Consider the following 14,466-nt stretch of genomic DNA (forward strand, 5'->3'; position numbering starts at 1 on the left):
TGAGATAAGGGCCTTGTTTGGTTGCCTTCTTTTGTGAATTCTTGAATTCATGAAATGGTCATTTCCATACATGGCCTATTTCCTTCTTCCTTCTCATTTTGAAATACCTTACACACATTGTATGTTTTTCTTTGGTGACCTTCAAGCTCCTCTAATGCTTCCCTTTTCATGAACATTGCTTGTAGTCCTTGGGGATCCTTTGCTTGACTCCGTGTGAATGGTCTTGAGGGGTATATGCCACACATGTTAGTGTCATCCATGCTGCCCATGTTATCATCCTCCCCTTCTTGAAAATGATTCGTCCTCGAATCCAAAGGATCACCTACAACACAAGGAGACAAATCACTAACATTGAAAACATTATGAACATTATACTCACTTGGTAGGTCAATCATGTAAGCATTGTCATTGATTCTCTTGAGTACTTTGAAGGGTCCATCCCCTCTTGGGCTTAGCTTCCCTTTTCGTACTTATGAAAACCTCTCCTTTCGGAAATGCACCCACACCCAATCATCTGGATCGAAGATCACTTCCTTTCTCTCTCGACTCTTTCGAATGGCCACCTTTGAATTGTTCTTTTCAATGGCCTCTTCCACCTTGGCATGAATGTTCATCATCTCCTTTGCCCTTTTCTTGGCATCTAGGCTCACAACAACATCGCTAGACAAAGGAATCATGGTTAATGGAAACAAAGGTTTAAAACCATAACATGCCTCAAATGGAGACATTCCAATAGAGGAGTGGAAAGACCGATTATATGCAAATTCACTCAAGGGTAAACGGTTTTTCGAAGTAGTTGGGGTTCCTCTAATCATGCATCGAAGCATGCTTCTAAGAGTCCGGTTGACTACTTCGGTTTTTCCATCCGTTTGAGGATGGCAAGAAGTAGAGAACATAAGTTTGGTTTCAAGTGTACCCCATAGACTCTTCTAAAAATGACTAAGAAACTTGGAGTCCCTATCACTAACAATGGTTTGAGGGACTCCATGCAATTTAAGCACATTGATAACAAACAAAGATGCTACATGGGATGCATCATCACATTTATGGCATGGAATAAAATGAGCCATTTTAGAAAATCTATCCGCTACCACAAATATACTATCATGTCCTCTTTTAGTCCTAGGAAGTCCCAACACAAAGTCGATAGAAATATCCATCCACGGACCATTTGGAGTAGGAAGAGGAGTATACTTACCTTGGAGCCTAGTCATGGATTTGGCTTGCTTGCATTCTAGACATTGTCCACAAATCCTCTCCACATCATGCTTCATCTTGGGCCAAAAGAACTGCTCCTTAAGAATATCAAGTGTTTTTGGTACCCCAAAGTGTCCCATCAAACCACCACTATGAGCCTCCTTGACAAATAACTCTCTCCATGAGCTCATGGGAACACATGCTCGGCCATCTTTGAAAAAGAAACCATCAACCAATTGGTACCTATCAACTCGCTTCCCTTGACTAAGATTATCAAAGGTATCTTTGAAGTCGGAATCCATAGAATAGAATCCCTTTAAGCTTTCAAACCCCATCATTCTAGAAACCAAGGTATTGACCAACACAAACCTTCATGATAGAGCATCCGCTACCACATTTTCCTTGCCTTGCTTGTAGTTGATCACATATGGAAAGGTTTCAATGAATTCAACCCACTTAGCATGTCATTGGTTCAACTTGGATTGCCCCTTGAGATGCTTCAAGGAATCATGATCGGTCCTTATCACAAACTCTTTGTGCCACAAGTAGTGTTGCCAATGAGCCAACACTCGCACAAGTGCATACAATTCCTTGTCATAAGTTGAGTACTTGATTGTAGCTCCCTTTAACTTTTCACTAAAGAAAGCTAATGGTTTTCCTTCTTGCATCAACACACCACCTATACCAACACCTGAAGCGTCACATTCAATTTCAAAGGCCTTGTCAAAGTTGGGTAGTTGAAGCAAGGGTGCAGAACTCAACATCAATTTCAAGGATTGAAAAGACTTCTCCAGCTCTTCACCCCATACGAAAGGTACATCTTTCTTGATCAGTTCGGTCAAAGGAGCAGCAATTGAACTAAAGCCCTTCACAAATCGCCGATAAAAACTTGCTAACCCATGAAAACTTCTTACCTCAGTTGCACTGGTTGGGGTCGGCCAAGTCTTGATGGACTCCACCTTCTCGTCATCAACCTCAATCCCATTTGCACTAACCACAAAACCCAAAAACACAACTTTATCAACACAAAATGAACATTTCTTGAAATTAGCAAAGGGACGCTCTCGTAGTAGGACATCAAACACTTGTTTCAAATGGGATACATGTTCCTCCATTGTCTTACTATACACAAGTATGTCATCAAAATACACCACAACAAACTTGTTGATGAAAGGTTTGAGAACATGGTTCATCAATCTCATGAAAGTGCTTGGGGCATTCGTCAATCCAAATGGCATCACAAGCCATTCATACAGCCCAAACTTTGTCTTGAAGGCTATCTTCCACTCATCACCCGGTTTCATACGAATTTGATGATACCCACTTCGAAGGTCAATCTTGGAGAAAATAATAGAACCACATAGCTCATCTAGCATATCATCAAGTCAAGGAATGGGATGTCGATACTTCACCGTGATCTTATTTACGGCTCTACAATCAATACACATTCTCCAAGTGCCATCTTTTTTGGGAACAAGAATTACCAGTATGGCACAAGGACTTAGGCTTTCTTTGATCAACCCCTTCTCAAGAAGCTCTTCCACTTGCCTTGATAGCTCTTTGGTTTCTGCCGGGTTACTCCTATAAGCTGGACGATTGGGAATTTGTGAACCCGGTATAAAATCTATTTGGTGCTCGATTCCCCTCAAGGGTGGTAATCCAGCGGGCATCTCATCTGGAAATAGCTCATCATAGCCCTGCAAAGAGAAGAAATAATACTAGGCAAAGTGCTAGTATCTTGGTTAGCATGTAACAAAAGGTTGGTGTTTACAAGGCACACTAGAAAGCATTCCTCATCCACACCCTTTAAACACTTGCTTGGCTTTGCTATCATGCACATGTTCTTATTATTTTTAACCAAGGCACTCCCCTCCTTTGGAACGATGGTAGAACTTTCACTTTCACCTTTTGCCGCCTCGTCTTTTATTCTCTCCCGAAGCTCCTTCATAGCCCGATAGTCCTCACTCACTTGATATGGAGTGAGAGGTGCAAGCACATACTTTTTACCTTCAATCACAAAAATGTATTTGTTGGATCTTCCTTGGTGCACAACATCTCTATCAAATTGCCAAGGTCTCCCCAACAGTAGGTGACATGCCAACATGGGAACCACATCACTAACCAATTCTTCATTGTACTTTCCCACACTAAATCGAATACTTGCTTGTTTGAGGACCTTTATCTCTCCACTCTCGTTGAGCCATTGTAGCTTATAAGGATTGGGATGCTTGCTGGTTTGTATTTTCATACGCTTCACCAAGGAACTACTCACCACATTGATGAAACTCCCGCCATCAATGATTAAAGAACACACTTTATCTTGGATTTTGCACCTAGCATGAAATAGATTCTCCATTTGGTCAAGTTCTTCTTTTGCAAGGGCTCTCATAATTCTTCTCACAACACATGAAAGATTGACATTCATGTTCAAGTCTTCATCATCATCAAGCAAAGACTTTCCCTTCTTCATGAAGCAAGCAAAATTCACCCTCTCGTCCAACCTTTCTTCTTCATCCCCTGAAGCACCTTCCTCTCTTTCACCCCTATCTCCCTCTCCCTTATTTTTTTCTTCACCCTCATCTTCATCTTCAGTCTTATATCCATCACGAAGAGCAACAATTGTTCTCCTATTTGGACACTCACTAGCAACATGTCCCCTCCCTTGGCATCTAAAGCATTGAATTGTAGAGGGTTGAGGAAAGTTAGGTTTAACATAGTTACCTCCTTGTGGTTGCTCACTTGCCTTGGATTTGTAATCAAGCTTGACTTGGGCAACTTGACCTCCACCTTTAGGTTGCTCCCTAGAGGATGTCGTCTTCCAATTATCTCTACCTTTGCTCCATGTGGAAGTTAAAGAGCTTTTGGCCTTGTATGACTTTTCTTATTTCAAATATGCTTCTACCTTTGAAGCATCATGGAAAGCCGCTTCAAGAGTCTCATAGTGCTTAAGCTTCAAGGTCTTCAAGATATCATACCTCAAGTTTTCCACGAATCGTATCACCGTACATTCCATATTCTCTTCAATATTAGACTTCATCCGCAAGTTATCAAACTCATCATAATATTCTTCCACAGTTTTGGTACCTTGCCTCAACATGTACACCTTCTTGAGCACCTCTTGGTAGTAATTTGGAGTCAAGTATCTCATCTCCATAAGTGCAATCAACTCTTGCCAAGTAGGTAACTCGTAGTTATGATGGCTCTCCCTTTCCTTCCTCTTGGACTACCACCAGGTTGATGCGTACCCCTCAAATTGCGTGAGAGCATATTTCGCCTTCAAATTTTCTGAGATATTATTTGTGAGAAAGATCCGCTCACTTTGAATTTTCCATTCCAAGAACTCATCGGGGTCACTACTTCCTTTGAACCTTGGAAGTGTGACCTTGATAGTGTTCAAGCCCCTATCTTGATGATCATTCCTCTCCCTAAACCTATTTCCTCTATTTCCCATCTTATCACCTTTATATCCCATCATATCTCCTCTATATCCCATTCTATCTCTTCTATTCCCATATTCTTGATCTCCCATGCCTTGGTCCCACCCTAAGTCCCGAGGTGGTACTCCTTCCTTTCGTACTCCATTTCCATCCCTACCCCTAAGCTCCCAAAACTCATCATTATTGAACTCCTCATGAATTTCATCATAGAGAGGATTTTGGTATTGGTAGTCTTGGTAGGGCATTTGTGGTGCATTTTGTGGATGTGATGTGGGTTCATGAAAAGATGCATTTGAATCATTTCGAAATGGTGTTTGGTATTGGACTTGGTTGGCCACAAAAGGAAGATTCTTCTGTGGCGGGTGAAAGGGTTGTGGATTTGGATGTGGCGTAGGCTGTCTTAGGTGGTTTGGAGGGTTGGGAGTTTGGAAAGTGGGGCGTTGGTAGTTTCGAGTTCGGCTTTGTGGAGGAGAACATAGATTATGAGCTTGTCTCGGAGCAAGGGTGGTGGAATGCACCGATGCCCTCCTTATCTCCTCATATTCGGGTTGAATTGCTTTCCTTCTATTCTCATTTTCCACCCGTACCAACCTTTCCTCCATACCTCCCATCCTTCCAATCATTTCCGCTGCTTGCTTAGAGATGTTGGCGAGAACCTCCATGATGTTCTCCGAGCTCTCCCCAATTGGACTTGTATTAGACATGATACCTACAAAACTCAACAAACAAGATTAGTAGAAAAGCCTCACATCACTCGTATGTAGCTCTCAACTCACCTTCTATGGCGTCGTCTCAAAATTGATAGTGAACTAGCTCCGTTCAATCAACTCAAGATCACCTATCATTTGTGATGGAGTGGATTCTTGCGACTCTTGAAAGAAGGACGACCCAAAAAAAGAAAAAAAACTAACGGACTTGAATCAAGAAGGTTATCAACAAATTAAGATGACAAAAGTAGAAGAAGAAGTACCAAAAAAATTCGGACTCAAAATAAACCAAGTAACAAAAGTAGAAGAATTACTTCTTTTTACTTTAATTTGAAGGATCAAAGAAAAGTTTTGATGATTAAAACTAGTTAAAAGTAATTAAAGATGTTAATTAATTGTTGAATAGCTGAAAATTAGAAAAAAAATGAGTTTAGAAGAAGAAGAAGTGAATTTGGACACTTAGAAAAAAATTATGCCTCAAAGAAGTCCATCACTTGTAAGACTTTGATTGGATGATTTGATGATTAAAACTAGTTAACAAGTAATTAAAGATGATAATTAATTGTTAAATAGTTGAGGAATTGAAGGGAAATATGTTAGAAAAAAGAATCACGAAGTTTGGACACTTAGAAAATTTTTTAGGTCCAACAAACTTCCATACTTAGAATATTTTTGGGGTCTTAAAAAAAACCTGCAGGTTTTGGTCTCTGAAACTCACGCACACGCGCGTCAGGTGCGACTGGGCATCGCTGGCAGGTTGTTTGCTGCACTGGCTGCTGATGTGTCGGTCCACGTGGCACTTTTTGTTTTTTTCAGATTTCGTTTTTTTTTTTTTCTTTCTTTTTTTCAAAATTCCACTAATGGACCCCAAAAAAAACACATTTGACCAACTTTGACTTGAAAAGTTGGATCAAATGTACTTTTCTTCTTTTTTCTTCTTGAAGAGCAAATTGAAGACACCAAGAACACACACTAAACCCCAATACACTAAAATCAACTCGAAATTGGCTCAAAATTTAGGATTTTCTTCCCTTCAACTAAGAGAACAAAGCCCACTAATTATTAACCTCCAATTTCTTCTCAATCAAAAGACCCATTTTCAAAATTTGAAAAGTTTAAAAAGCTTGAAACCCTTCAATGGTAACTTCACTTCTACAAATCCAAATTGAACAAAATTTGAAACCTAGACTCAAAAAACACTAGGTAACAAGGATCTAGTGTCAAAAACAATAAATCAAATCAAAAAAAATTAAAAAAAATCAGATTTTTTTTTTTTTGACAATTTTTTTGGACTCTTTTTTTAAACCAAGACTAGATTTATAAGAAAAAAATCTAAACCTAGGCTATGATACCAAATGATAACAATCAAGGAAGGAAAGGAATAAAGAAAGAAAGGATATGTGGATTAATACTCAAGTTATTGAAATTATGGGCAACAAGGGACTAAAACCCTCACCTCCCAATTGACTTCAACAACCTAAATTCAACCCAAGGAAGAATAATCAAATGAAACCAAGAATCACAAAGGGGTAATACTTTGATTAATCAAACAAAAGAGGTTAACAAGCAATCCTAAGAGTTCACCCTAATTACTCACTAAGAAGATATAATAATTTGAGAGTCAATATACAATATAGTCTAAGTCTTCCCAAAATAAAAGAGACTACTATTTATACTAAAAAAATAAACAAGACATTTTTTGACAATTTTACCCTTAATGAGATAAGGGCCTTGTTTGGTTGCCTTCTTTTGTGAATTCTTGAATTCATGAAATGGTCATTTCCATACATGGCCTCTTTCCTTCTTCCTTCTCATTTTGATGTACCTTACACACATTGTATGTTTTTCTTTGGTGACCTTCAAGCTCCTCTAATGCTTCCCTTTTCATGAACATTGTTTGTAGGCCTTGGAGATCCTTTGCTTGACTCCGTGTGAATGGTCTTGAGGGGTATATGACACTCATGTTAGTGTCATCCATGCTGCCCATGTTATCAAAATGGGCCAAGCCCATTGCTCAGCCTCCACTCGAGATCACCTTAGTGCGAGGTTTCTCGGTCTATATATCAGGTGTCACCCTTCGCAAGTTTATCTATGGCCCGACCACACTCTACCCATCAATACAACAGAGTTCTACTATATGATGGGTATCGTTCAGAGTGGGCCAATTTAGAAGAATACCGATCAGAGGGAGTCATTTTTAAGGTGGCTAGCACAACTTCTTGCCACAGACGGAGAGCGCGCTGAGTGGGTTCAGACTCTTAGCCTGGGTATCAAGAAGGCTAAATTGAGCTTCACCGCGAATTTCTTCTTACTTCTGGTGCGGAATAGACTGTCCCCAACCAAGGCGGACAATGTGGTCACATGGGACTGGGCCATGATGGTTGCAGCCATAGTAGCAGATTTGGAGATAGACTTTTCCCACATCCTGATTGCGGAGATTCATGAGAAGGCCTTCAAGGACACCACCACCCTGCCCTTCATGTGCCTCATCTTCCAGCTCTTTAAGGGTGTCTTTGTCCCCATTTAGCACTGTGAGCAATTGCTTAATGCAACCAAGACTCTGGATATCGGCCTTATTTGGGATGATGCCAATGTAGCTGCACCTTGCAGGGAGCCACAAGTTGAGGTACCACCATGAGGAGATGATCTTGCTACGGATGTGGAGCAGATGAAGGTTGATGACACTGCCCCTCAAGCCCCTACAGCGAATTCCCAGGCTCTTCTGTCTTCGGCCGCCAGTCACTCCCCTATCTCATCCAGAGCCACTCCCTCTTCAAGGTCCACCGCCATCCCTCTAGCTTGAGTTCTGAAGCTAGAGACACAGAAGGCCACCTTGCTGCAGTATATTAGGTTGTGGATGCAACGTTTGATTGAGCAGTATGAGCCTAGGATGGAGCAGCTAATGGACCAGATGTCTTAAGCCGTTCATAAGTGCTAGGATGCGTTCGAGCTGTGAGACTTGGAAAAGCCGGCCTCGACTATTAATTTGTATACCTTCCAGACAGAGTTGGCCAACCTTCGTGCTAATCTGGATACCTTCCTAGCCCCTCCAAAGTCTGCCCCAGATGCTGCCCCAACAAAGGAGGTTGATACCGTGGTGATGTCTATCTTATTTGGTGATTCCATGCCACCACTGAATTATTCCCGTGCTACTGGGAAGCGCTCCCGCTCCGATCGCGCTGCCGACACTGAGGAGGCCCACAGACTTAGAAAAAAAGAGCGTCAGTAGTTAGAAGAGGCTACGAGGGCATCATTACTAGAGGAAGAGATAATACAATAGTGGGCCAGGGAGATAGGTGTTGGCTCATCCGGCAATGTGAGCACTATTGAGGGAGATGGGAGAGTTGATGTGAGCACTATTAAGGGTGCTAGGTTGTTGATGGGAGCGCTACTAATGGCGTTCTGAGTATTGATCCAACGGGCTCCGGAAAATCGGACCCACCCGCTTCTTGAGAGGTCTTCGGCGCATATGCGCCACAGGTTTGCTTCACCATAGCCTTTACTTTTGATTTTTGTGACAATTAAACCTTATTTTGTTGGGGGTGGGCTAAATGGATTGTGAGTGATAGGGTGAAGTCTGAGTAACCCAACTCATAATCCTCTCTTGGGTCTTGCCTGTGTTCTTTTCCACCAAGAGATTGTTTTAATTTTTGCTGAACCGACCTGTTTAGGAATGTAAAATGAAAGCATGATGGCATAAAAAGCATGAAAAAATGATCTTCGTCAAATAAAGTGTGAAATGTTCTAGATCTTTAGGCCTGATAAGTTGAATGTGCTGGATCTCAATGTGACATGATAAGGAACCAATTTGACCACATAACTTAAGCTAAAGCTTGAACTGGGTAATCGAATAATCTGATAATGAAACAATGTGCCAAGTGTGTGTGAGGAGAGCTTGAATGTTCATACAATGTGTGTCAATCTAGAACTTACCCCGTTGGTCCTGCTAAAATAATCTAGGATAGAAGTTTGGAAGTGATCATAGGCCCTTGTTCAAATAAGTCAACTAAATCCTAAAATAATCCAACAAAACGAAGTAAATGTTTCCTTTGATCCAAATGTTTGAACTTAATATAGACCACTTCTTTCAATTCACCTACCATAAACTAATTGTATTGGCCCCGGTCCCTCCTTGGACAGGTGCACCTTGACTTAGGCCAAAAGCCTAAGTTGAGGCAGGCTAATTCAAAAGTTACCTTGATTTTGGCCCTGGTCCGACATCGGATATTATGCACCTCAACTTATGCTAAACCCATAAGTTGAGGGTTGATGTGAAAAAGGAAACTGAAAGAAAAAAGGTATGAAAAGAGTTGTGTGTTGAAGAGAGAACCAGAAAAGAAAAGGATGTGACTTTGTGCAAATGAAGCAAAAAGATGCAAACAAAAGTGCTGAAAGAAATAAAGAAAAATAAAGTGAAAGAAAAAGAAAAAAGTGAAAAATAAGAGCTATAAAGTCAAGAGTCACATATGTGTTGAAGAGAGTCATGGGAAAGAAATTAAAATGAAAGGATGTCAAGAATAGGTTGAGAAAAGAGGTAAAAATCCAATGTAATGTCAAGTAGGGTAGAAAGTCACTAAAAAGTACCCAAATGTACCACACCCGGCCTTGAGCCTACGTTACAAGCTAAGAAAGTCCTATGGTGATCCTAGCAACTAGTTTGGAGAGTCTAAGCAATGAAAATAAGGGCAAGCCTATAGTATTGAGCACTAACTGTACTTGAAGTCACTTTTGAGCATGAGTGTTGAATGAATCCAAAATAAAAACTTGAAAGACATATCTCTTGTTTGTGGATAAGGATTTCTTTTGAAGTGAGGGCACTAGTTACATTGTTGGAGAAATGATACCTTGGTGATTACGAAGGGTGTATGATTTTATGTCTATTGGTCGATCTATGTCAAGTTTTGATCTGTATGAGTTAGTTTGTTGAGTATACATGAAGAGATTTGCACTAGAAAAAAATTGGAATGGATTGAAAAAGTCATGTGATTGCTTAAGTATGTACTTTTGCTTCTACGTAAGTGTCGTTTAGAGTTTAGTGTGTCGCTTGAGGACAAACAACAAGTTTAAGTTGAGGGTGTTGACATACCATGATTTTATGGTATTTTTTATGCATTTTACTTAGAAGTTTTGTGTGTCTATGGGTATATTGTATTAGAAATAATGTGTTTTGTATAATGTTTGCAGGAAATAGGCGTGGAATGCAGTTGATGGAGATGACAACTGAAATTATGTAGAAGTAGCCACCCACGGACCATAGGTCCTGTGACGGGCTGTCATTGGGCAGGCGTAGATGGATCATCAGGGAATTCTAACCAATTGTGGAACTACGAAGCAACTGACAGACCGTAGGTCAACCCAAGGGCCTTCCTGCACATCCGTCGATGAGTTCAGAGAATTGAAGTTCCAGTACCTGATAAAAAATCCTAAGTGTTGAGCCACGGAAGAGGACCCATAGACCGTAGGTAGACCCACAGTCAGTCCTGCACGTCCGTCATTGATGATCTGAGAGTGAAGGTTCCAGTACCTGCTGAAAAGTTGCTAAGTGTTGACCCACAGAGGGTGACCTACGGACTGTAGGTCGACCCACAGTCCGTAGGTTGTGTCGTCAACAGAAACCGCGTCCAGACTGCTTATTTCCTTATTTTGTTTCCTTTCTAGTTAGGACATGTTTTTCTATAAATAAGGTATGTAAACCTCCTTTTTAGAGGTTAGACAACATTGTTTACTTTTAGTTCTTGGTATTTTGTCGAATTAACTTGCAACTTTAGCAATTTGATTTCCAAATTTCGTTTTATAAGATTTTAACTCGACAATTCAATTGGAGATTTCGAGTTTCTTCTACTCTAATCGTAAGTTTATGAATTTTTCTTATCAAAACATGAATTGTGTTCTTTCAAGCATGAATAACTAAATCAATTACTAGGGTTATTGGAACCATGAGCAATTAACAACATATGAATAATAATTAAGTAATTCTTGAATAGTGTTTATACATGTATTGGTATTCTTTCCCTTAGAAGTCTTTTTAACGAGTGCGCGCGTTAAAACTCGCCTCGTTGCCACTTGCTGGACTAAGGAGGTTGTTAATGAGAAATAAATTAGCAACAGAGATTTAGTGGATGCTATCTAATATTCTAATGTCAATTGGTGCGAGGGTGAAAACTAAGTCATACATTGATGTGATGTCTAATCTGAGGTAAAGGTAAGGGTTAGTAAAGTATACACTCGTAGCCGGACTAAGGTGTGTAGTGAAATTCCCTATGTGCAGGACCAATCACTTAGGGATACCTATCTTACCAACTTGAATGTAAAACACTATGAAATGATTACTATTATTAGGATTACCGCATTAAATGCTTGTGGGGAACACATACACCCTAGTTTTTTTCTCATATTGATAATCAAAAGTTTGAATCATGCTCACTTGTTACTCAATCAACAATGGGTTATTTGCTTACAACCCCCCCTCTTTAAATACTTGTTTCGGAAATAGTTTGACTAAACAAATATAGTAGTGAGTTAAGTTTAAGTCTGAACCATATTCCTCGTGGGATCGACCCGAACCTACAAGTTGGGTTCTTTATTTGATGACGACAGCTTCTTTAGGGAAGTGCAATTTGAGCGTATCAATACCCTAGGCGTAACATGGGGTATAAGATCTTGAGAGGTCCTTTACAGGCCACTTAGCATACATCATTCAAGATAATATAGTTTTATGAGTTTGAAAGACAATTCAAAATCATAAGTTTTAATACAATGTAGGAGAAGTCTAACATAGTCTCAAAACCATCTAGTACATCAAGAGTGATCGGGACGTAACCTCTACATTACATACAATGCTCAAAAGAAGTAAAGATAATACATAATCAATCTCGGTCCTTGTAACAAGTGAACTCACCAACCTTCAATCTACTAAGTGATCCCTATCCACAGATATGCAAATCAGGAGCGCCAAACCCTACATTAATGAAATAATGTAGGCAAGAGTATGCGTTAGTAAATTGAATGTACCAATTATGATAGAAATGCATAAAAGTATGAAAGCATGCAAAAAGGACCTTACGTGACAAGCAATGACCAAGATAAATCATGAGATAAACGGGTTAGAAAAAATAAATCATAAAAACATGGTCAATGTAAGCTAAAATCTTTAAAAAATTCGTAAGACACTTCTAGAAGTAACATTAGTTCATTATTGTAGAAGATTCACCTTCAACCGACATAGAGACCATGTGAACTATAACACGGAATCTAGTGTCAACCCCACACAAAAATGGGTGTACTCCTTTCCAAGGTAAGACCATGAACTTCTAGCTTATGTGGATCCACTAGCTAATGTATATCTAAGACAATCATCTTATAGGGGCACATAGGCATGGGATAAGGAGATTGTTACTAGAAATCTGACCTCAAGCTATGGGAGAGCTTCCATCTGAATATCCTCTCGGTGCGAAGCCGAAATCTCACATAATAGTCATTATTCTTTACTCATCTTATAATCCATGGAAGGGCATACGAAGTAGCCAATCCAAGCTAAAGTTATATTAGCATCCATGGAAAGGTTCAATTGAGCAACCAATCCAAGATAGGTTTCATTAGAATAGCTCATTTGTTTTTATTCAAAGTTTAGTTGAGAAAACCTTTCAACGCTAAGAATCCTTTATGTGAGAAATCCTTTCCCAATAACAACAACACTGATGCTTCACTCTCAAAGGAAATCTTAAATCATTTTCATCCATTTCATAAGAACATACATCTCTTCATAAAACTCATCTTTCATGATTCAAATACTTTATCATACAATCTATTCTAGAAAACATAGGTTAATGGGGATTCAACTTAGAAGTATGCAATTTCTTCAATTAATGCATAAAAGGACATAAATAAATCAATAATATCATAATTGAAAAGAACCCATGAGGTTGAGTAAGAACCCTAACTTCCATTGGAGATTCTACCTAGTGAAAATAGGATAACTTAGGAACGCTATGGAGGAAAGGATTCCATAGATGAATAATATCATACCTTGATTCCAATAGCGTACAATCAATGGTGAAATTTAATACTTCACTTTAAACCCCAATCTTCTTCTTCAAGCTTCTAGAGATAGAAATATTTGGGAGGATGAACTTGTTCTTTTTTTAGGAATTTGAGTTAATGAATTGAATTACAATATTTTGGGGGTAAAAAGACATAAATAGGACCTCTAATAGAAGGTAAAACAACACACTACTGGGTTAGAATAATTAGGAAGAGACCCAAAAGCCCCTTTTAAAAATAATTGTCGACCTCACCAATGGCTAGACCTACGGTACGTTGGTCAGACCATGGACCGTCCTAGTTGGTCGTGGATGAGATCAGAGACCACTATATTTTGGACCCCCAACGACGAACCAATGTACGATCTGTGGGTCCACCTACGGGCCATACACATCAGTCGTGGGTTCGAACTTTTGACTCTAAAGTTTCTCTCTAAGTCTTGGACTCACCTACAAGACCTACCTACGAATCATACATACGGAAACGGACTATCCTGGTGAACCGTATTTAAATACTGAAAGTTTTACACTCTTAGAAAATATGTACTGGCCAACCATGAGCTGACCTATGAACCGTGTGTCGACCATAGGCCATTGGTGGTTCTTGCACCAAAACCCACAAACCTGCAATTTTCTATCTTTTTGAATCCGAGATGTTACAAAGTAGGAGAAATAAAAGCAATATCAAATGCTAGAATATAACACAATAGAAGTCAAGGAAAAGAAAGCAAAAAACGAATGCACACGAGTATACTAACGACAAAAGTGAAATAAGTACAACTAACTAAACTTAGTTGGGCCCTATAAACCTAGAAGGAACACTCGGCACTAGTTTAAGTAAAATTCGAAGAGATCCCCATGAACCCGACAGGTACACAAAAGAGCTAAGAACTAAACCGGGAACTCAAAGATAGAACCAAAACTGCCAAATCCTACCAAGACCTACAATTGCGGTACAATTATCCAAGTATCAGTGAAGTCACCCAGTAAGACCTTTAATATTATCATATGGGAATCACTCAGTCATACCTTTAATCTGATCAAAGTGAAGATATAAGTAGGAATGGCACCCAATAGAAAATATAT

At 39.6% G+C, this 14,466-nt stretch overlaps 1 protein-coding gene across 1 annotated transcript; it reads right to left on the reverse strand.

The window, feature by feature from the left end:
* Positions 1–2,582: 2,582 nt before the first annotated feature.
* Positions 2,583–4,351, reverse strand: LOC125837645 (uncharacterized). The gene is made up of 3 exons (XM_049516731.1): positions 4,100–4,351; positions 2,978–4,012; positions 2,583–2,894 (listed from the first exon to the last, which is right to left on the reverse strand). The coding sequence occupies exons 1-3, from the start codon at positions 4,349–4,351 to the stop codon at positions 2,583–2,585; spliced, it is 1,599 nt and encodes a 532-aa protein (XP_049372688.1).
* Between the last annotated feature and the right edge of the window lie 10,115 nt (positions 4,352–14,466).

This window comes from Solanum verrucosum, unplaced genomic scaffold (genome assembly GCF_900185275.1).
Source record: "Solanum verrucosum unplaced genomic scaffold, falcon-dt-bn FXZP01000156.1, whole genome shotgun sequence".
NCBI classification, from domain to species: domain Eukaryota; kingdom Viridiplantae; phylum Streptophyta; class Magnoliopsida; order Solanales; family Solanaceae; genus Solanum; species Solanum verrucosum.

Coding starts and splice junctions, on each gene's coding strand:
- LOC125837645 (XM_049516731.1), bottom strand. CDS start 4,351: ATGGAGATGAGATACTTGACTCCAAATTACTACCAAGAGGTGCTCAAG. Junction 4,013..4,099: donor CTTTCCATGATGCTTCAAAG/GTAGAAGCATAT, acceptor GATAATTGGAAG/ACGACATCCTCTAGGGAGCA. Junction 2,895..2,977: donor TGGATGAGGAATGCTTTCTA/GTGTGCCTTGTA, acceptor TTCTCTTTGCAG/GGCTATGATGAGCTATTTCC.